The sequence below is a fragment of the Pseudopipra pipra genome, chromosome 2 (assembly GCF_036250125.1).
Source record: "Pseudopipra pipra isolate bDixPip1 chromosome 2, bDixPip1.hap1, whole genome shotgun sequence".
NCBI classification, from domain to species: Eukaryota; Metazoa; Chordata; class Aves; order Passeriformes; family Pipridae; genus Pseudopipra; species Pseudopipra pipra.
This window is the reverse complement of record NC_087550.1, coordinates 89211411-89234304: the sequence shown is the minus strand read 5'-3', so window position 1 is coordinate 89234304 and position 22894 is coordinate 89211411. Positions and strand designations below refer to the sequence as shown.

At 39.3% G+C, this 22894-nt stretch overlaps 1 protein-coding gene across 5 annotated transcripts; it reads right to left on the bottom strand.

Annotated features, from left to right (window-relative positions):
* Nucleotides 1–303: 303 nt before the first annotated feature.
* Nucleotides 304–22286, bottom strand: IL1R1 (interleukin 1 receptor type 1). Of its 5 annotated transcripts, XR_010428500.1 has the most exons (14): nt 22176–22286; nt 20707–20788; nt 18767–19031; nt 17686–17828; nt 15646–15880; nt 13917–14106; nt 12857–13031; nt 11592–11657; nt 9664–9784; nt 6612–6757; nt 5494–5637; nt 5044–5208; nt 2704–3610; nt 304–581 (listed from the first exon to the last, which is right to left on the bottom strand). XR_010428500.1 is itself a non-coding variant. In XM_064646343.1 (13 exons), the coding sequence occupies exons 4-13, from the start codon at nt 17744–17746 to the stop codon at nt 3234–3236; spliced, it is 1680 nt and encodes a 559-aa protein (XP_064502413.1). In that variant the 5' UTR covers nt 17747–17828; nt 18767–19031; nt 20707–20788; nt 22176–22286; the 3' UTR covers nt 304–3233. The 5 variants fall into 5 exon arrangements, 4 of the variants coding, with proteins under 4 accessions (XP_064502413.1, XP_064502415.1, XP_064502416.1 ...); XM_064646343.1 differs by having other exon boundaries at nt 304–3610; XM_064646345.1 differs by having other exon boundaries at nt 304–3610; nt 17686–17825.
* Nucleotides 22287–22894: the final 608 nt, after the last annotated feature.

The window sequence follows — 22894 nt, the reverse complement described above, 5'->3', positions numbered from 1 at the left end:
GGGAACCATGCTGGTCCCAGAAAGCGACACAGCACCTTGGAGCTGCTCTAGTTTCACCTTGCTGCAAGGAGAGCACAGGACATAACAGAGCCAAGCTCACAGCTCCTGTTTGCCCAGACAGGGCAAGGTGATTAGTGCTAATGTTGTGCCAGGACCAGATAAAGCCAATGGTTCAGCAGCCTGAATGAAGATTACTGCAGCAGTCTTGTTAAGACACTTTGAGTCCCAACTGCTGCTTGCTGTTTTTCTCAGCATGCTTCAGTGGAGGAATGAGAGGGGGAAAAAAACAACAGTGCCGTATGAAAAAACTTTGTAGTGCCTTTATTGAATTTAAAAATGCACCTTTCTTCAAAGTGCCTTTACATAACACGCATGAAAACTTTAGCATCATTTGTACAAGTATATCAAAAGGAACAAATATTTTTTAAAAACCAGTATTTTGGCTCAGTAAAATAACTTTCCTATCCCTAAAGGTAGGGATAACAAGTAGCAGTTTTCCATTCAATCTATTCCAGTCAGCAGAAGTAATTCAGGAGGCTTGAGGTTGCTGGAACTCTATTGGCTGGACTGCATACCGTGAGCTGTCAAGGTGGAAGCACAATGTCAGTATTACACCCTAGTCCTCAGAGCACGAATACCATACTGCCAGTGTCTGGTCTTCACATTTGATACAGGGATCTTCTTACAGAAGAGTTCTGTGACCAAACCATATGGCTTCAGTCCTATATAATTCTTCTATTGATGTGAACCATAACAATCAGCCTTGCTCAGATGGTTCTCAGTAACTTCAGATGGACCTTAAGGCCCTTTTACCCTACAACAGGCTGCCACTGAACACACAGCATATTTCAAAGCAGACTGTGTGCAACAGCTAAGTGAATGTGGTACTTCATGACTAGGACTGATTCTCCCTTGACACTTCTCTCATGACTAAAACAAGAATGAGAAGAGACTATAAGCTTTTGCATTGGTCTATACAGACATGGCACTTCAGTACCATGACACTTTGAAATAGTGTGATGTTTCAAACACACTTTTTTCCCCTCCTATCCTGAAATGAAGAGATTTTTATTCTATTCTGGCCAAACACATACACAACTCAAAGCTCAGAAGGTACTGTCTGTAGAGTCAGAGTTTCAAGTCTCCAGCATACACTGAGGCAAGCAAAGCAATTTAGGTGGGAGAGGAATCCATTTCCACTGGTTTTGTCACTTAACAGGCAGAACACAAGGATCAGTTTTGTTTGGTTGAGGATGGAGGCATAAGAAAAATGCTTGAGCTGTGAAAGAAGAAAAAGCCAATACTGCAGTATCCAAATGAATAGATGACTGCTGAAGGATGCATAACATGGATTTTTTTCAGATGAACAAGTGGAGATACCAAAGGAAAAATTTCTGCCTGATACTGTATTAGCAACAACCTTCAAGGAGAGTTTGGAAAGTGATGGAGTTTGATATAACAGTAAGTTGCTTGTTTCAAGATAAGGGAACAGCATGGGAAAAGATAGGCTGGAGTTTAAATGGGAGGAGAGCAAAAAGTGCTGCAAAGGACACAGACAGGAATTCAGAGTTGCAAGCAGCAGTTAGAGGCAGTAACAGTCAAATCCTGAGGCTTCCATATACAACAAGATTTCATTGCTTAAAAAGGTAACTTTCAAGGACAGACTGAAAAGCACAGGCAATTTGGCTTTCATCTCCTGTTTCTATAAAATTCATAGCTATAAACATAGCATGAAAGAGGTCTGATAATTAATTTTTTTAATCAATCAAGTCAATTCCCTGCCCTGAAAAAAAAACTGAACGTTGCAAACTATGTCACTGCCTACACACAAGTCAAACATAACTTCAGAGTTAACAGCTGTGGCATACGAAATACTGTAAAAAACCTTTAAAATGGAAGATAAAGGATTCAACATACACACTGAGTTTTAACAACTTCATTTCCCAAACAGCTGTTTGGAAAACTGTGACTGCAGCCTCCAGTACACAGTCACCACTGATTCTTTACATCATCAGGGTAGAGAGAAAGGACAAAAGCAAGCAGTTGCAGGGGGTAACACAGGGCATTTCTCCCTCTTTCTCTCTCACTCTCACTTCAAGGAGTACTTGAGCAGCAATGCTATTTTAGCTCTGTTTTGTAAGAATATCTGGAGCTGAAAAGCATGGTCTCATCACACTTCTTCTCTGACTGCACTCTGAACCCTTTGGGAGCCAAGAACACCCTAATCTGGGAGAACATTAACCAAAGGAAAAGGACAATTTCTGCCACATTAATCTGTTCAGCCAGCTTCAGCTTTCAGAGCTGACAAATGCTAGAGCCAGCCCTCTGGCCAGGAACAGGAGGAAAGATCTGCTCTCCTTCAGCACCAGCAACCCACAAGAAATGGGTGCCCTGAAGCCCCTTGATGTGGTCCTTAAGGTAAGGCAGACGAAGTCAATCATCCTGTAGCCCCATGAGAGGCTCTTGTGTCATTAGCCAATTGTTCCACTTGGGTAAAAAAATACATTAAGCCACTAAATTGGAAAAAAAAAAAGTGGAGATTAATTTTTTGACTCAAAAAAGCATTACAAAGGTATTTTTCCAATGTCTGTATGCAACAAGTGACTAAAAATGGCACCGTTCTTTAAAATGTAAAAAAGACCAAAGAAGAGTATGCTTTTTCAGGTTCAACAGCACTCTGGGGGGGTTGGGATTGTCTCTTACCTTTTCTCTTGGATGATAGCACACTGAGGCAGTACCACAGGGGAATTTATCTTTCAGTAAACCGAACAAGGCAAATAACAAACTTGCAACAAAGAAAAGTTTTGTGTCATTAAAAAAAATGAAACAAATATTTACTGGCATCAACCATGCCCATTCCATAATATCATGATTATAATTAATATAATTCTCTTCATATCCAGACTTTACTTGTAAAAAAACAAGTTTTCTGGGGATTTTTTGATAGTTTCTTTGCCTTCTATTTTCAACACTATGAGAATTCCACCAAATCACAGTGCAATTCTTGGAAAAGTACTCATGTGCTTCCTACATGTGCTACTGATGATATTTCAAGTTGTTCTGTTGATCCAGCCAGAAGAAAAAAAGATTCACATCTGTAGATAAAGCTGTAGTACCTTCACTTAAGAAAATCTGGATAAGATTGCACAAAACAGATGCGTGTGACTTTCAGTCAGTCCATCACCAACTATGTGAACTGAATCGGTCATTAAGCGTCATTTCCCTTTTGCTATTTAAGGTGAATTCAAGTCTTTTGGTAACAAATGCAATCCTGACAAAGATTCACTTTTTCTGGATGGCATGTGGTAGCGCACTTTCTTCCAGAATCTGGTACCTGCTGAGTGAGACCTTTCTGAGAAGTCCCCTTTCCATCGGATAGCCCCATGCTTTTGCTTAATATATTTGATGGATTCCGGCATGATTGCATAATCTTGTATTTTTTCAAGTTCAATGAGAATTACTTTAATGCCATCTTGAATAAGAGCATTATACATGGCTAGCTGCTTTTCAGACACATCTTCTAGAATGCTATAACAGGAGGGTTCTGGTACTAAAACAATTATCACTCTTCTACTTTGACGGATTTTTTCATCAGCAACACTGATCACAGCTGTAAAAAAAAAAAAAAAAAAAAGGTTGTGCAAAAATAAGATTGTATGTTTCTACATTATGTTACCAACATTTTGCAGCTGGCTCATTCATTGTTTGATATTTAAGCCAACACACTTTACATCACAAATAGGGACAGGATACGAGCATACAAGCAGTTACCTTGGGTTAGCCAACCCTAGAGATTTGGCCAATGCAACAATGTGACCTCATTAGACTGCATGTCTATTTTCCTGTTTTGCATAAACAAAGGAGAGCTGCCAACTATTTACTACATATCTTGCTAATGCCATTTTATTGCCATCATAGGTACAAATGCAAAAAACCAAGTTCCAGAACCACAGGACCTTTTACCTTAAATAGCCTGTTCTGATATGCTCATCTGCTTTTGTTAGATGTAAGTAGAAGAGAAAGAAAAGAATCCTCCCTTCAATGTCATGCCAGTCAATTAAGTCTCAAACAGTAAAATATGGTAAATACCACACAAAAGCCATATGGCTCAACCCTGAGAACAGATTATTGCATTTTTTCAAGCTGGAAAAATTAAGCAGCACTTTAACTTCTACTTCTCAGGGAACCCTTCCTCCTCAAACCACTACCAAAATCCTTCAAATATTAAAAAAAAAAAAAAAAAAAAAAAAAAAGAGTATCCACAGGCCACCTCATGTAAGTAGGTTCATACACAGTTGTTTTTTAAATAAAAACTTCTGGTTTTGGCCTACTCTTCAAATTTATTCAGTCTCAGTATTATCTTTTTAAAGTCATAAGACCCAAAGGATTCAGAAGCCTTTAATCATTTCACCTCACAGAAGCAGTCAGTGGGATAGCCTTTGTAATTTTCAGTCTCGGATACTAAATTTGATGCACACATACACACCAAGGATTTTTAATCCACAAGGATTTTTAAGTCTTGTAAGGAAGGGAAGGTTTTCTAAGAACTTTTACAAGGGACAAATAGTCTTTGATGCAGCTGATCGTTCCTGGTAATTTGGTGTAGTTTTGGTTTTTTCCATCTGCACTGTCTAAGCATCCATTATATCCTTTATTGCATCCTGCTCGTTTGACAGCAAATCTTAGAGCAAATAAAAATGAAACAATAGACATCATCCTTTTAAATGGCACCTCAAAGCAACAGGCTTTTTTCACACTGCATATGAGACCTACTTTTCCATGTTTTCCAGTCATCATTCACAATCAAAATTTCAACTCCTCTTCCCCTCAGCATTGTTCCATCTCTAGATGTCTAGGCTGAGATAAAGAGAGGTTGTGGAAGCACCTGGTGCTGTATCTCTCATTCTCCATCAAAGTGAGTAAGAGAATCATAGTTCATCTGATGGTGAGAGAGATTTAGAATCCCACCTGATTGCCTGTTTCTCAATTGTATTTGCAGGTCAACAAGAAAACTCAAGTCCAGTTTGTCTTCAGATACCTTACCTTCTCCTGGTAAATCATCCCTCCCAAATATGAAGAGGTTATATCCACACTGTCTTTCTAAGACCTCTGGAAGTATTTTCAGAGCAAAAATATCTGATGAGTACAAGCAGCTCTCTCTGTTCTTTGGATACAGAACATAAGCATCATAGATCTTCTCATCTGAAACTAAGGAATGAGCAATAGGACATATAAAAATGAATTCTAAAGATATGAAAGCAAGCAAGCAAACAAACAGACAAACAAAAATCTCTAAACTCTGGGGCTTTTTGCCCCACTCGAATCATTGTTTATCATGCTTTTGTTATCTGAACTAATTCTAAACATCTTAAAAACATATCATCCTTTCAAAATTTCCAAGGAAGACCAATCACACTCCATGAAATTAACTCCCTGCTATGCAAAGGAAGATGGAAGCTCAATACAACAGTCAGCATTGTTACACAAACATACCTTTTTTACCCAGGAAAGGATGGCAGGAGTCCCGATACCAAAGCACAATATCAATTTTGAAGATCTTGTAGATAAAGAGAGTAAAACATACTAAAAATACCAAGGAAACTCCTCCTCCAATTAAGTAACCCTGAATGTTTCGTGCTGCAGTAGAGTGGAATAAAAGAAAACAAATAAACGAAGTACAGTTATAAACTAGAATCAGGGAAGACAAGAAATGGGCAAAACTGTTTAGTCTTTAAAATATTTTAAAAAAAAGAAGGAATGAATGAATAGGTGAATCTTTTTCACGTGTGCTTTCTGCAAATACTGTTATTTGACAAGCCTACTTTTATCTTTCAGAGAAAAAATACCTTAACAATGTGACGAATGAGGCTACTTTTCACCAAACACCAAAATAAACACCAAAATAAAATATTGATTTATATCCCAGCACAGCAGTAGAGTGAGAATTCTTGTACAAAATTTTATCTGTCAGAAAGCAAGGAAGTCAGAGGTGAGAAGGTGTTTTTCTGACCATGCTATTCTCCCCAGACCAACTAGTCAGTAACGAAAAGTCCATAACCTTTCCAAGCAATCTATTTCATTTCTTTATTACTACCATTGTTACATTTTTTTTCCTACCATACAGATTCTTTTTCTTTCTCCTAGCAATCTCATCCCATTATTTGTTACTGTAGAATAGAACAACCAGGTCCACATGCACACTCATGTTCTTTTGACAGTCTGTTCCATACTAAGCTATGTCTTCTACCCAGCTCTTTTAAAGAAGTGACCGTTTCCACTGCTCTTCTAGACACACAATATCCTCTGATCCACATGCTTCTTTAGGTACAAGTTATGTCAAATGAAGCAAAGTATTCCACCAAAGTCTCCTACTTGCTTCAAATAAATTGGAGTCTTTCATTATTGTTTTCTAAAGTACTGAATGTGAGAGGATAAAGCAAATCAAAGTGGTATTTTCTTTTATTTTGCTAAGAATATGGCAAAAAATTCACAAAAGGTACTGAGCTGCACTGCCCCCTTTATCACACAGCTTTAGCTCTAAGTAGGGTGTCGTCAAACCAACTGAGAAGTAAGTATACTGGTCACCATTTTATTAAGAAGAGATCTCTTACCTGGGCGTTCCAATTTGATGTAGGCTGTAAATTGCTGAGATCCATATATGAAGTGACAGAAAAATTTGTGAGCATAATCCTTTGTTTTCACTTTTGAAATGTTAAATTTTGTTCCAGATACTGCAAGTCCATGAGGCAATCCCTCTCTGTCATTAAAAAGGGGTAAAAAAGAAACATCTGTATGGAAACCGACTATCTGTACTTAATATGGGACAGATTCATCTATCCACTAATACAAGAACATTCTTTTTTTTAACTTTATAAACCTCAGAAGACAGTGAAGCACAGTAAGCAGACTTCTTTAACAAACAGCTTCATGAATAGAGAAGATCTTGGGTTCTTGGTTGGTTTGGGGTTTTTGGGGTTTTGTTTTGGTTTTTTTTTTGCTAAGTTGGACAGAGTGCACCACTAGCAGTTTTGCAGGTGATACAAAACTCAAAGGGATGCTGATACAAGAGCTGCCATCTTGAGGAACCTTGAGGCTGAAGAAATGGGCTGACAGAACACCTCATGAAGTTCAAAGTAAAATGCAAATCCTGCATCTGAGGAGGGATAACCAGACCTCAGGCATCCTGGACTGCACTAAGAAAAACACTGCCAGCAGGTTAAGGGAAACGATCCTTCCCCTCTGTTCCTCATTGGAGAGGTCACACGTGGAGCAGTGAGGCCAGTTCTGGGCTCCCCAGTACAAGATGTATGGATTTGCTGGAGCAAGTCCTGTGCAGGCAAGTGAAAATGTTAAGAAATTAGAGTATCTGTCATATGAGAGAGCAGGGACTGCTCAGCCTAGAAAAGAGAAGGCTCATGGGCAGGGGGTGGATCTCATCGATGTGCGTAAATACTCAGTGGGAGGGAGGAGTGGATAAGAGGGAGCCAGGCTCCTTTCAGTAGTCCCCACTGACAGGACAAGAGGCAATGAGCACAAATTGAAACACTTTTCCATATCAAATTCCATCTGAACACTTTTTTACTATCAGGATAGTCAAGCACGGGAACAGGTTTCCCAGAGTTGTGAACTCTCCACCTGTGGAGATATTCAAAATACACTGGACACGTCCCTGAGCACCCTGTTCTGTCTGGTCCTGCCCAGGCAAGGGAGTTGGACTAGACAATCTCAACAGGTCCCTTCCAACCTGAATGATTCTGTGAATGAAAGACTATATAAACCAGTAATACCTAGTAATAAAAGTGACAAGAGATAAATCACCTTCTAGGATTTTTTACACAGATGATGAAGCAGAGACCTTTCTAAGCACTTTAACAGACTCCCAAAGCCCACATTGCTCACAGTCAATGGTGACAACCACCCAGGAAAATAGTGATGAACAAAATTCACCCTTGTGTGAAATGACAACAAACATGGCAATAATACCTTTATGTCTGACGGCCATTGCCACAAAAAGCTTGGAGATTCAGTATGATATCCTGTTAAAACCATCCTGCTCTAAGATAGATTAACAAGAATAAGGTGAGAGAGGCTGCAAGGGGAAGGTACATACAAACTGGCATTCTACTCTACATATCAAAGTAATATTATTACCTGATGTACTCAAGGCAGAGAACTCATTTTGCACGACACTGTGAAGAAACAGTTTCTATTACATAAATAATTGTCAGCAAATTCTGTCATGGGATGCCAATACAAATGTCATCATTTTGCAACACGTTTGGATTTGTTCGAGTCAGTTTTAACTTTCATCCCAGCACAGGAGCTATCTCCTAGGTGTAACCCTCAAGTCTATTTTGTTGGCCATGGCTACAGTGTAGGTTGCTACAGAGAATGCTTCACAAATTTAACTGCTGAGGAAGTGCTACAATTTTATGAAATAAAACATTAATATTGCAATTAATTTTTCTGATATTGGATAACTTGCTTTGAACTTGCCCAGGATGTATTTTGCACATCTCCATCTCTGCCATGGGAAAATTATCTGGCGGGGTAGTGATTAGAAATGGAGATCACTTCCAAGCAAGCCACAAATCTTAAGAGAGAAGTGCTTTAACTTAAATATATTAAGTGCTTTCCAGGAAGATGTGTTTAAGAGCAGAATAAGGTTTCAGAAGCAGCAGAAGATACTACCACTATAAACAGTTACACACAGCTACACTGGTGAAGATAAGAAATTTCATGTCCTGAAGAATAATGGACTTAGTTGTGCCTTAGAGACCATAAGCTGGGGCCTTGGCATCTATAGACAAACAAGAAGTATACAGATCTATAACGAAAGTAGTAATTCCCCCTTAAAGAACCTGAGGACAAAGTAGAGGCCAGATACAGATGAATGAAGTAGGTAATTTTAAAAGCAGTCTGCTGCCTAACTCTCTAGCCATAATCTGCACTGGTGACAGCACTTGGTGGAGAAGACAATGCTTCTCCATGAATGTGAACTAATCAGCTGAGATTTTTTTTCTTCTTCGCACTAGATTTTAAGGGTTATGTTTAACAGCAGTGATTGACACAATGAGAAAGAAAAGAGTACATCCACATTTTGTTACAGCATAGACCAGTTACTGAGTGAAAAGTCCTGCTCTCCCTAAAGAATTGCTGCTTTTACCAGCTTAATTTTATTTTCCTGAACATAAAAAATCCAAACCTAAATGTCTTGCAACAAGAGCTTCTGCTTTGTGTTCTTGAGGATGAGCAACTGTGTCTGTACTCAGAAAAGAACCAACTTCACAAATAAAACTAGGTTTGGTGATTTTTTTTGTTTTGGAACAATCTATCCTTTCCATATTAAGGATAAAGGGTTTTAATCTATTATCAAAAAAAATCACCTAAGAACAAATGCATAAGCAAGTATTATATTAATTATATTACAAAATTATATTTCACAACAGGATTATAAAAATCTACATATGATAGCTTAATTACATTTGTATCAAATACATCAGTATTTATAATTAAATGTCAATGTCATTTTTTTAAAAACCAAGCAAAAAGAATATACTGTGTTTGATGCAGACTTCTAATCAGTCTTTCAATGACTACTGACATTTGACTGGAGGTCAGCTTTGCAAATGCACTTACAATTCAATGTATAAGGATACTTACTCATAAAACTGTTCCCTGTAGGTTTTATCAAAGATATCAACATCCTCATCATTAACTTGCCAGAATGGAATTAAGCCATTTATGCCACTTGATATATTACATTCCATAACTACATGAGAGCCTACAAAAAAACATTTAAACATAGGAACTGAAGGTCTTGTAACAGAAGCAGGATCAAGTGATGAAGGAACAGTCAGGAACACGAGGGATATAAAAAAATAAATACCTTGAGAAAACCAGAGTCCTAAAACTCATCCATTTGTAATCCAAGTTTGGGTGCCTACGATCTGGATATAAATTCCACCCTAAATGCAGGTGTCTAAATGTTCACATCTACATGTAAGCTAGATGTCTAAGCTAGTAACACAGTTCAGCTCTGCTGAAGTCCACGCACTGAAGTAGATACCTTAACTGAATGGCTCTCCCGACTCCACTGAAAGATCTCCAGGGCTCAAATCAGTTGCATGTACACACTGTGGCAACATTCGAGGTATCTATACGGAGTTGTCAGACAGGACTCCAGATCTTAAAGAAAGCTGCACTGCTAGAGTAGCCAGACTGCTCAAAACAGCACTCCATGCGCAGGCAACTGAGTTGAGCCCCCGTTGATAACGGCACGGGGTAAGCACGCTAGATCATATGCAGATACCCACGTGCAGACAACTACACCCTGGAGCTGAACCCCATTCTTAGGGACCATGCGTATCTTTACTCCACATCAGAGTCTTTTGGCCAACACTGTTCACTGGGATGGTTTCTGAATATTGTCACATTCTACTCTCAGAGCAAGCTCACCTGTCACTCAGGTCCTTTGCCACCAAGAGTCCAGATCTTACAGAACGCCTCAGTATTACACAAATCAAGTTGCAAAACATATTTGTTTCCAATGTACCTCAGAGAGCTCCACGTACAGGAAGGTAAGCAGCCTTCTTGGATTCCTTTCCTTCTGTATTTTACCCATGGAAGTTATGATTTGATAGGAGAAGGTGGGCTGTCTCAGTTCACCTATGTAAAGATCTTAGTGTTTCACTTCCTAGAACCACATCAGATCTAGATGCTTCTACCAAGGAATAATCTCTAACAAAAGTATGGAATAAACCTTTACCTTACGCGCAAAGCAGTTACTTGAACAAGAGTTTGCACAGAAATCAGAGATGCTCCCCAATCTCTTCCCTCCTGTCCTTCCACCATGATAATGAATTTTTCTAAAGATGTGGTTTAGTGTGTTGCACAGTTCTTCAAAAGGAAAAAAAACCCTCAAATGCACGTTCCATGCTCTCCATTTCCATGCATTCATAAATTTACTGTTAAGTTTCTGCACAACCTTCTCCTGCCATTTCTCATTCAAAAATCATACAGCTGTTTCCACGTTCATGCAGGTGTTTAAATATTCTGCACTACAGCCACACATCTAATAGGAGCAAAGATTTATTTTTTTTCTTCCAGTAACCCATTAAAGGTACTGGACAGAGAATATTACTTTTGAACGGCTATGCCTTTTTAAAACAAACAAACCAACCAATTTCCTTAAATTCCTGTAAAGTGTCTCACCTAGTCCCCATGTAACAGGGGGGCAATATTTTCACAGATACTGAATATACATCAAGATAGGGACACTGAGAAGTGGTAGAAAGGACAGATGACAATAACAATAAATAAATAAATAAATAAATAAATAAACAGATAAATAAATTCATCCCGCACAACACTGCTGGCCAAGATACTCCAATCTTAGGCACATAGTTATTTCCCCCTACAAACTACTTGTGGGAATCATGTTCTATCATCTCTCATCTGTCTTCCAGATATCCTCAATCCACATGTTAATCTCCCAGTCTTGCTGAAGTCCATGGAACTGTTCACAGGTTATTTCACAAAGACCAGGAGCTTTGTTTTACTTAATAACCTCTTAAATAGTCAGTACTTACCAAGTTCTACTTCAATTGTATTGTTCTTCGGATAAATAAACTCTGGTTTTATCTGTGGTGGTTTTTCTAATCAAAACAAAGAAAAATCAAAAACTTCAGGCAGGAAGAGTTCCATAACTTACTTCAACTGACAGTTTTACAGTGGTTTTGGTTTTATTGTTTGGTACTATTGTAGTGTCATACTTACTACCAATTTCAAATTTGCAACAGAAATATCTCATAAGACATTTGCTGTGCTCTCTCCAAATTATTCTCTTTTAGCTCCCAAGTTAACAAAAGGCTTTAGCTTACCTTAAAAATACTTAAAAAATAAATTCTCAAATTTACTTTTATATCAACTCCCAGTAAAACAACCAGAAAAAGATAAAACCAAAAAATGCAATTAACTTTTTCAGAGAGATGGATAAGGGAGAGAAAGAGGGATTGTATAATGACCTCCTAGATAAGGTGAATATTTATTTAAGTAAAAGTTTAAATAAACACATGCTTAAACTGGGCTGGAATTGTATTGTTCTGCATCATGTTTAGAGTGGCTGCTAACAACCCACTGCTCTTATATCATCTGCCTGAGTCAGAATTTTGATTTAATCTAAAAAGACGTACATGCTCTTTCCAGCCAACTATTCTGATAGGACTGCTACCATGTTACTAGTCAGGTCACCAGCAATACTGCTCACAAAGACACAATTACAATGAACACAGCAATAAATGACACTACTGGGAGAGTGAGACAGCCAGTTCCACATCCTGTGTGCAGGAAAGCACAACTAAGTGGCAACAGTAAGCCAATCCTTTCTATAGCAAGATTTAACTTTATAGTATTTATGCAGCTTGTCACATCTCCTTTCCCATCAACTGAGATTCTAGTGAACTCTGTAAGCAAGTTCACCAGCAGGGCTGCAAGAAGGTGGTTTGCTGTGATAGTCTCAGAAAAAAATACTCTATTTTAAAATGTATTTAATTTAGTGGTCCATTATTTGTTTCAGCAAAAACAATGCCCTCACACCCCCGTAACCACTCCTTTCCTCTAATTCTCATTCCTAAGCCCACAATACTCATTTCCCCATCACAATTCTTCCCCAAAAGCAATCCTTAAGGATAGCAACGTCCTTCATTGTATTTTAATTTTATATTCAGGAATAAATTAATTAAAGAAGATTTACAACTCTAATTTCACAGAGCTGAAAGGTAATATACCAGGTATCTTATGCCTGCATACAAATATTTACAGAAGAGCCAAAAAGAGAATAACCTCATGCACTCACCTTTAACTTCCAGACTTATGGTTCTTGAAACATTATACTGTTTTCCCATGTAGGTGTACACCATACGGCACGTGTAGTTTCCTCTATCTTGCACGGTTACATTACGAATCAAGACAGCATTTTCACCCTCTGCCAAAAGAAGTCGCTTGTCTTCAAGAAATCCAGACTTACACTCCTAAATACATCAAAAGTACTTGTGACTTAAGGGAACTAAAAACCTGACAATTGAATAAGTTACTGAACTCTACTGATTATTAAAATACTTGCCAAATACTGACTTTTTTGAAAGCCATTATGTGGGTTCTTATTCAAGCACCACTACACTTTTTAAAAAATCCCTGCAGCCAGTCCTTTCAGTTTTCAAATGCTGTGCTTTAGTTCACTGCCTCCATTAATAGCATGGCAGTTATCCATCTCAGGTGTAATAGAAGTTATGCATGTAGCAGAGTTTATGAGAATACATGCCTGCATCCCTGCTTCACTGTGATGCAGTGCCTTGTGTTGTCTGGGTTTCTGTGGCAATGTGAATACAGCGAAAAACTTCCTTCTCTTCCTTGACCTACAAGCAGTGGAGAAACCCTTCATCTCAAAAGATGTATAGGTGCAGCACCAAGGTTATTTTACATATATGGCCCATGTAGCTGCTTTAATACCAGCATCAGAATTAAGAGTTGAACTACTTCATAATTTTACCTTAACACAGACAGAATACGTGTTTCTAAGCTTGCACAGTCTACAGAGTATTTTCATAGAACCAAAGCAAGCAGCATAAGAATACCACAGCATGGTCAACAGATAGGACATGCCTAATATTCTGAGAAACAGAAATAATTATCCAAAGCCTTATATTTACAGAAACATACAAGTTTTAAAACTTATTATCTACATAAAATAATCAAATGAACCAGATTTTCACAAAACTTATTCACGCTCATGCCTTGCTCAAACTGTAGAGAAAATAAACCTTCCCTTCCAAAAGCAGCTTTTCCCAGGTACTCCACAAGACATTTTAAATAATACATGTTGTATCTTGTATATATGAAATACACATGCAAAATACCTTATACCAATGTACTTCAGGTTGATTATTGTCTTCATCTTTAAACTGTTCTAGATCAGGACATATAATCTTTCCAGTATTTGTGCTCATCACTTTTTGTTCAAACTTCATTTTTCCATTAAAACAAAAGCCATTATCATTCTTAAAAACTGTTAAATTTATAGTTTTTTTGTTAGAGTGGTTAAGGCTCCTGTAATCAGAACAGCAGACAAGTCAGGTCAGTAACAGAAAGGTTTCTGCTTTCCAGCAAATCAAGCAGTTTACAGACAGGGACTTCAGCATCTTCAGCGGCCTTGCCTCTAACACCCCTGCTGTATCCTCCTAGCTCATAAATACCATCCTCAGCCCCTCACCCCCATTCCAGATCAAGAGATGGGAATAAGCTCTGATTTTGTGTTGTGAGCAGAAGTGGGGTCTGCTCTGGAAGCACCAGAGGGGATGTGAGGACTTCTCAGACTGATGCACAAAATGCTGCCTACAGTTAACACAACTGAACATTAGCAAGTTTTGTGTCCTGCTGACATTATGCAAGCCAGGGATGTGAGGTGCCCACAGGAACATATCTCATAGCTCAAGCAACTAGAAGCCTAGCAGGAAAGACTAAATTAAAATTATATAACTGGGTAGCTTTGAGAGGATTACATGTCTTCTGCTTCCAATTTCAGCTTCATTTGTCAGCTCTGGAGAAGGAACGTGCAAAGACCCACGACATTGGAAGTTTCTGCTGATCACTGTTATTACATTCACAACCCAAACCCCTCCAGGATAACTGGTGTACTGTATGCACACCACTACACATAACTACACATTACTAAAACAAATTCTGAGCCAGGTCAAAGCCTGTATTGGCTGTTCTCAGTGTGTTGTGGCAAGACCATGAGGAAAGGAACAGTTTCTGTCTGTCTTCCCAAAATTAATTTCCTGTTCAGCACAGTGAATTTCAACCATTATAAAAAAGATCTGACAACCTGAAGTAGTTAAGCCCAGTGCACTAATCTGAGCTGTAGATATAGCAAGAGCTTTAAAGTACCAAAAAAAGCTAGATAAAGATTCTTTTCAAAGAATCTATTCCCTTTATTTCTTCTCTGTGCACTCAGATTGTTTGAGTAGTATTACTGACACATCATTTTCACTGTCTCTAAAGCTGTCCAGCACATTGCTTTGCTCTTGATTTGCATTCTCATTTTTGACCAGTAACAATTGGTAATATTTTAAAATAAATCATAAGAAAGCTTTTCTGCCTTTCAATTTGTAAATTTCTAATAAGATTCACAAAAAGTTGCTAAGCTCTCCAGAAAATCTGTGTTGTGATACTGCATAAAATGCAGCTTCCTCCTCTTAGATCCTTCTTCCATTTAGCCATGTGCTATGAAGAAAACAAAATGTTCTTCCGATCTGTCAGTATCAAACAGCAATTTGAACACAGGAAAAGATGAAGCAGTGAAGATGTTTTCCTGTGACCTTATGCTTCATCCAAAACAAACAAGCAATCCTCACATTGTTAGTGAGATTGCTTAAAGAGTCTTCTGTATGAACCACTTTTGCAATGGCAAATAGGTGGAAGAGAAAGGCATCATGCAGAAATATAAAGCATGGTCAAAATAGTGCTTTTTAACTGGTTAAGCATTCTACCTAAAACAAAAAAAGTTTTGTATGCTCAAGTTCCACAAATACATTATCAACCTTGCAAGCATTAGCAACCCAATTGTTTCCATCCTTTCTTCCTTACCTTACACGGCATTCATAAGGTCCAGAATCTTCCAGCATTGCAGGAATAAACCAAAGCAAGCCCTCTCGCTGGTGGATCCTGGCATTTGTCTCTGTAGTTACTGGTGTAGCACTAGCATTTTTATACCACGTCAGATTGTAATTAGAGTGAAGCACTGGCAGTGTAATAATGGGGCAAGTAATAGCAGTAGGCTCTCCAACAAGCACGAAGTAATCACAAAGAACACATTCCTCTACTAAAAAAAAGATAAAAATTATCAATGCTTTTAATCTATACACTTATATGTTTTAGAAGTATCAATATCCATTCCAAGTGACACAGAATTAGAAAATAAACTTTCTGTAACAATTTACCATTAAAACATCACAAGGCTATTATTTTTTGTTTGTTGAGCACCTTCTGGTTGAAGACATAGACACACATTTTACAAGCTTATGCCACAACTTCCCTCTGCTAAGGTATTTGGTAACAAGCACATGCAAGTCCAATACCCTCAGCACAAACCAGAGTATTAGATCCATGGGATTCACCAGGCAACTCCAAGCTTCCCAACTCACCTGTCGTGTCCTTGTTATTTGAGCATGTTAGTACTTTTGCAGAATTTCCAGATTCTTAATGTGAATACTACCTATGTAAAGCATAGTGCAAACAGTAGCAGAGTAGAGCTCCTGACACTACTCTGGCCATTATGACTGTGGGGCCAAAAACAAATCGGGGGTTAAAAAAACAGGTGTTTCTTAACTTGAAGCCAAAGACAGTATGGAATGATATCAAGACCTCAACACATCCAAAAAGTCTGTAAACCAACATGTTACAATACAAAAAAAATCTGGAAAGGCACAGTATTTAGATTAAGAAGTCTTGACTATAACGTATTGTTTCCTTACTATATTTGCACCTTTATCCAGAAGGCCCATTATTCTGAACATCATATAAAAGATCAGCATAAACAGAATTTTTATAATTATGTCTGTGTAACAAGTTGACATGGCACAATAATGCAGCCTAGCAAGCATTTCTTTAAACATCAGCCAAAAAATATCAGAGAAAGTAGGACAGATACTGCAAAAAGTTATCAAGAACCCAAATCTGCAAGCAAAAACTTACTGGAGAATACCATTTTAACACAGAGCTAGCCACTGGGCTATAAAGTAGATTGTAAAACTTTCTAACTTCTGCATACATTTGCCCAGAGAAGCAGATGCCTCATCCTTGGAAGTATTCAAGGCCAGGTTGGATGGGGCTTTGAGCAAACTGGTCTAGTGAAAGGTGTCTCTGCCCATGGCAGGGGGGTTGAACTGGATGATCTTTAAGGACCCTTCCAACCCAAACCATTCTGTGATTCTGTATGCAACACGGAATTCCTCTGAAACTGCAAAACATCTGGCTGAACTGATTTTAAAAATCTGCTGAATGACTGTATAAATACAAAGTCAACAGATTCCATTTCAAAATAAAAAAAGTCTTCGGTAATCCTTTCAGTATCACTATCTTACTACCACCTAATTTAAAGATTTCCAAGTAGGTCTCTATGTATTTAAACTAATTCAGAGACATTAATATTAAACTGCTTATGCCAAGAGTAGCAAGACAAGCATCATTAATTTATGTAGTTCTGAACTTTACTGAAAAAATAGGCCTATCTTAAAAATATTACTAATTAATTGTAAAGGAAACTCAGCCCTACTGCTTTCAGGACTAGAGATACAGCATGTTTCTTAAGGCATTCAACAGCTAACAAAGTCAAGGAAGCCAATCATTTTGGACTTTCTTCACAAGAAACAGGGAAAGACTAATCAAAGCCTCAGTACCCTAAGTTTATGTGGCTAGATTTAAAAACTTTTATGTCTATTTGCCCATGCCATCCCTCATGCAATTTCAATCCCAGAAGAGGCACTCAGCTATTTTTAATACGCTGAAGCAAAAACAAACCCCAGATCCACTACTTGCTCTTGATATCTCTTTCCTACTAAACATACACAACATCTCTTGCAGATTTTCTTTTTTAAAATAGTAATTTCAACAAAGTATGTAACCTACCAGCACTGAACAGAGGTATCAGTAGAATGAGATGACCAATGAGCAAAACTACAGGTGTCATATTTTGCTGCAAAACAGAAGCTTTTTCAAATGCTGGGTTAAGACTGTTCAAGCTGCACTGTCCTCTGCACCCTGCATTACTTCTAAAAAAAAAAAATCAGAAGAAGCATTAGTCATCTTGCAGAGGGAAAAAATGGATTTGGTAAGCTGCTCAGTCTTCAGCTTTCTACTAGAACTTTTCCTGAACTAGAACTATTCTACTGGAATAATTCTTGCATAAAATATAATTATCTTTTGCCAGCATAGTTAACTAAAAAAACCCCACACAACCCTGAAGCACAGAACAATTATGCTAGCATAGTGATTTCAGCTATACCACATAATTTAAAAACCAAGCTTGATTGTCTTTCCATATGCTTACAAGTGACACAATCATAGACATGTATGAGGTTTCATTCTTTGAACTGTTTTTGTATGACTGAGGCATCACTGCTTTTAAGAGCAGATAACCTACAATTCTTTATAAGCACACTAACTTTAGTGTGACCTGGCACTTAAAGTGGCATCTAAAGTCGAATGTGTAGAAACCGCAGCTAATATGAATTGCTGTGGTCAGATACAAAAGAAAAGTGTCCATAATTGTAGTTTCACTTCACACCTCAGGTCTTGTTTTCAGTTTTCTCCAACTAAGACATGATTAAACAGACACACACTGCCCTCATGGCCTGCAAGTGGCTTCTATGAAACCTCTAAACCTTAACCAAGTCCTACTCTCCTCTCAGATGCACCTGCATTTTTTTGGCAAGGTGTCATCTACTGTCAGCCAGCTGGGAAACACTTAAATCCTTTTTCTTCTGACAGCTCCTTGTAAGTTAAGGTCTGCATTTAGCTGTCATGTCTTTCCTCAGCTTCTGACTATTTTGTGTGCTGCTGCCTCTCACTCTAAAGCAAACTGGTTTCGATTGAAGCAGCCCATTGAAAAACATTCATTGCAAAGGTCCTAGTTAATATTGCTTTCTACCCAGCTAGAAATGGCAGGAAGAAAAGAAGATATTCCCTGAAAAAGTCAGCCTTGACTTACTTTTATATCCAATGCAGTTCAGTGACAAATAAGCCACACCAGCTCCTTCTTCTGAAACATTTCACATGTAGAAGTGTTGGGGTAGTAGGGAGGGACACACAAAGCAGAGTTCAACACTTTAACATAACAGTCTCTGAGTATGTACTTCTTTTGGACAGTTTATCTGACAAAGCCCTCATACCACAGACTTTATTCAGTTGCCTTATATGTGCTTTTCCTGTAACGTGCCAGTGAGCAGATCGTCATTCTTGAAGTTTCAGTTAATCTGTAAAAAGTAGAGAAGGGGGGAAAAGGAGTTTACAAAAACCATCATTTGGACAGCAGCATACACATCCAAAACCAAATTTTCTACAGACATCCAAAATATAAAAGCAAGAGCATCTCTCTCTCTACACTAGAGAGATGACTTAATAGAGCAACAACAAAACTTGCAGTAGAGATCGACCAAGAATTCTAGCAAAGATCTTTGGACAATGAAGTTTCTGTCAAAAACAACATAATATTACACAGGTGGCAAGCAACTTCATAAGACTAATTTAACCACTAAAAGGAAACAAAGAATACTTAAACATTGGGCAAAATAATAACAACTAACCAATCCAACAAGTTAAGCTTTATATTTTGCACTTATTATTTGCCTCCAGTACCAAGAGCAGATGTCTTTCCAATACTGTATGCTAAAGCACAACTTTTATTGCAGCAGTAAAGCTTAAAACTTCTATAAAGACAGGAAGAAGCCTCTAACTTTGCAGTTGCAATGCCTCACAGTATGCAGAGCATATTTATCCTGGTCAGTAAGGTTTCAAGTGACGACACAAGGGTTCTACATTTTTTCTTAAACGAAATACAAAGAGAAACACTACCCAAAATCCACAAATGTGAAACAACAAACTTTGCTTAAAAAGCAGATGTTTGATCACATACTCAACAACTTTAGCCTGGTAGTGCCTCCTATCCCAGTCTCAGCACTATGAAATGTCCCCTGGATACAATGACAGAAGTTCAAAAATTCCATGTATAGAGAATTCCAGTTTTACTAATGACACTGTCCACATAGTCTGGAAAACTGTTTTGAGTTCAAAGTTTACTGGCCTTGAAGGAAAAATGCACATGAAATCTTTTAAGAAATAAAGAGCAAAAAAGCCAACAAGAAACAAAATCCCACACCACTTATAACGTTTGTGGTTGAAGTTACCAAAAACAGTTAAAGCATGACAGCAAAGCGTGCTAAAATTTCTGACAGACTTGTTTCAAGTCTACCACTTTCCTGAGATCATAAATTTCCTGTCTAACATACTCAATATATAAACAGAATGCAGTTGATCATTTTACAGGGGCATGTACAAACACCATGCCACACAACATGATGCACAAGCACTCTCAAGAAGCTCACAGAATCTATAACTGACTGTGATCAATTATAAATATCACAGTTATCAGACCAGTCAAGTTGGTTATCCACTGGGGTATTCTGACACTGATGTGATGACCAGTAACTTTGGACCTCAAATGTCTCCCTTCCCAACAAGTTGCAGAACTACAGAAAAGTTGTACCTTTAAGGAGAACCCATTATCCAGGGCATTATGTTGAAGCTACATCAAAACACAGTCAAACAATGTTCACAAAGAAGCCTAAAACAGTTCAGTCAAGCTAAATTCCAGTTTAGCCTTGAGATAAGTACTAACTATTCTAAATCTGAATTTGAAGAAAGTGTATTTCTTCAAATTCAGGTACGGCCCCAACTTTCACCAATGAACAGGAGGAAGGAAACAAAAATACTATCTGTAGCTGTACATAACTGGCCACTACTGGTTGACCCTAGTACAGTGAAGTGCTACCTATCCATCTTCTTCCACGTCAAACTGGAGGCAATGACAGTATCCAAACCACCTTGAAAGGAGCAGATCTTATCAATATTCAAATAAATTAAAAACAGTACCTTCTTTCAGTATCAAGTGGAAGGAGTTAATTTCACAGTCTGCTCTTCGAAGACTTTTCTATGTCATTTCAACTCCTGATACCTGTCATTGTAAAGTAATAAGAATTTTAATGTCACCCATTTTTTATTTAAATCCAAAGTAAGTGATTCATTTTCCATTATAATTTCAAAGTACTGTTAAGAAGCATTTAAAAGGACCTGAATGGCTCATGCAGGTAAAACTGTATGTATCAAAAATAGTGATGCAAAGTGTTAACAAAAAAAAAGTATTATTCTCAGAGGGAGAGAGGAAATCAGTAATATTTTTTACAAAAAAAAAAAAGGTAACATCTATTTCTCATTTAAGGATTAATTTAAAACATGTCAATTAAAATATCTCAATTAAAGATTCTGCATTCGAAAATAACTTTTGTTCATGACCTTTTAGCCTGTTTTTTGAGGATCCAAGCACATACAAATCGTCCAAGTCAAATGAGAGCATGATGCTGAATTTCTCAAGAAGAAAAACAAAACACATCCAGCAGCTTGCTTGAGTCCCTGAAGAAACTCTCCAAACTTAAGAGCTGCTGCTGGAAACAAACCAGAACCTTGATTCAGCTTAGTAGTTTTCAATGGATAGCTCACTCCTACCAAGCTATGGCTCTCCAGGCTGCTGCCAAGAGCTACCTAGGAAGCGGCCAGAACAGGTCTGGGATTGTTAGAGCAGCAGCTCCTTGCTGGGTTTGATACAGGTATTTCTGCAGGCATCATCCAAAACCTTGCTCTTGTCATATGAACAGTTAAAAAAAGGAGCCTTTCTTGGTCATCCTTATGCAATAAATAAATACAGAAATAGTTTCTGCCACTTTTACTAGGTCAAGAAGATTTACGCCAAACATTATCCCGCTTCCTGTTACAAGTACTTTAAAAAATGTGGCAGCGTTAGCACTACAGCCTTTATTTATACACTGCACTCGTACCTGGGCTTGTACAATTAGACACACAGCGAGGGAGCAGACACAAAGGCAAAATAAAAAAGTTACTTCTAAGGACACTATTTAGTGCCGTGAAAGATGGGACAGCAGCAGACACAAATAGAGGTAGGGAGACTGTGTCAACACACCTCGCAGCAACACGCACGGCCTCAAAACACGGCTAAAAGTAACACAAACCCAGGGGCTGTGGTTGGTTTTTTTGGAAGCCATGACTGCAGCCTAAACCTGCCGAGGAGCCGCTCCCCGCTGCCCGCGGACCCCCGACCGCCCTGGGGGCGCCGGCCCGGGGGGACCCTCCCGCCGCCGCCCGCTCCCCACGGTGCCAAAGGACGGCAAATGGGCCACGGCGCGACGGGACACACGCGGGGAAAGGAAAGCCCAGCCGCCTCTGGGCCCCGCCGCAGCCCACGCCCCGCTGCCCTCCCCGTCACGCCGAAGCCGAGCCTCGGCTGGGGGCGAGGCGCTGCCCCCACGGCGCCCACCGCCCCTCCTCACCTCCGGCTGCTCCCCGCGTCCACCCGGCCGCCCCGGTCCGCTCCGCATAGCGGGCGGGCGGGCTGGAAGCACACCCCTCCTCGCCCGGGGAGCCGCGGCTGCCGCCTCGCCCCGCCCCGAGGCCGCCCCCGGTCCGCCTCGCCGCCTGCACCGCCCGCTGCCCGAGCCGGCGTGGGCTGAGCGGCGCTGGGAGTCCGGGCATCGCCGCTGAACCCCGGGGACGTGAAGCACCGGGCACAGGGCGAGCTGGGTCCTCATGATAGCCCCCTTTTCCCTGGCATCAACCCACATCCTTTGGCTCTCAAGCCTGGATTTAGTTCCCCTTCAGGCTGTGACCCCGGGGCGGCCAAGCTGACTTCAGCGCAATGTGGACACCAGTTTTCCTTTAGGCTGCCCTCGGGACTCATGGAAAGCCTTGACCGAGCTGACCTAGGAAAGCATGAGAGCCCTTTAGCCAGCTCAGCGATGCGCTTTGCCGCGGAGTGGAGCTAATGCCCATTTGGCAACCCCATGGGAGCAGACATTTCATGTCTTCAAAGAAACAGATCTACCCGTCCACCGCAGTGCATCCAGGGCATGACCGACTTAACTCTGTCTGCTCCAGGAAACTGTCGCACAAGTGAAACCAGTCCTTGACAAATCCATCACCCCATTCACGAGTTGAGTGCAGGGACTCACTTCTGTCTGGTATTTACCAGAACAGGCAATGTCAGTGCCTG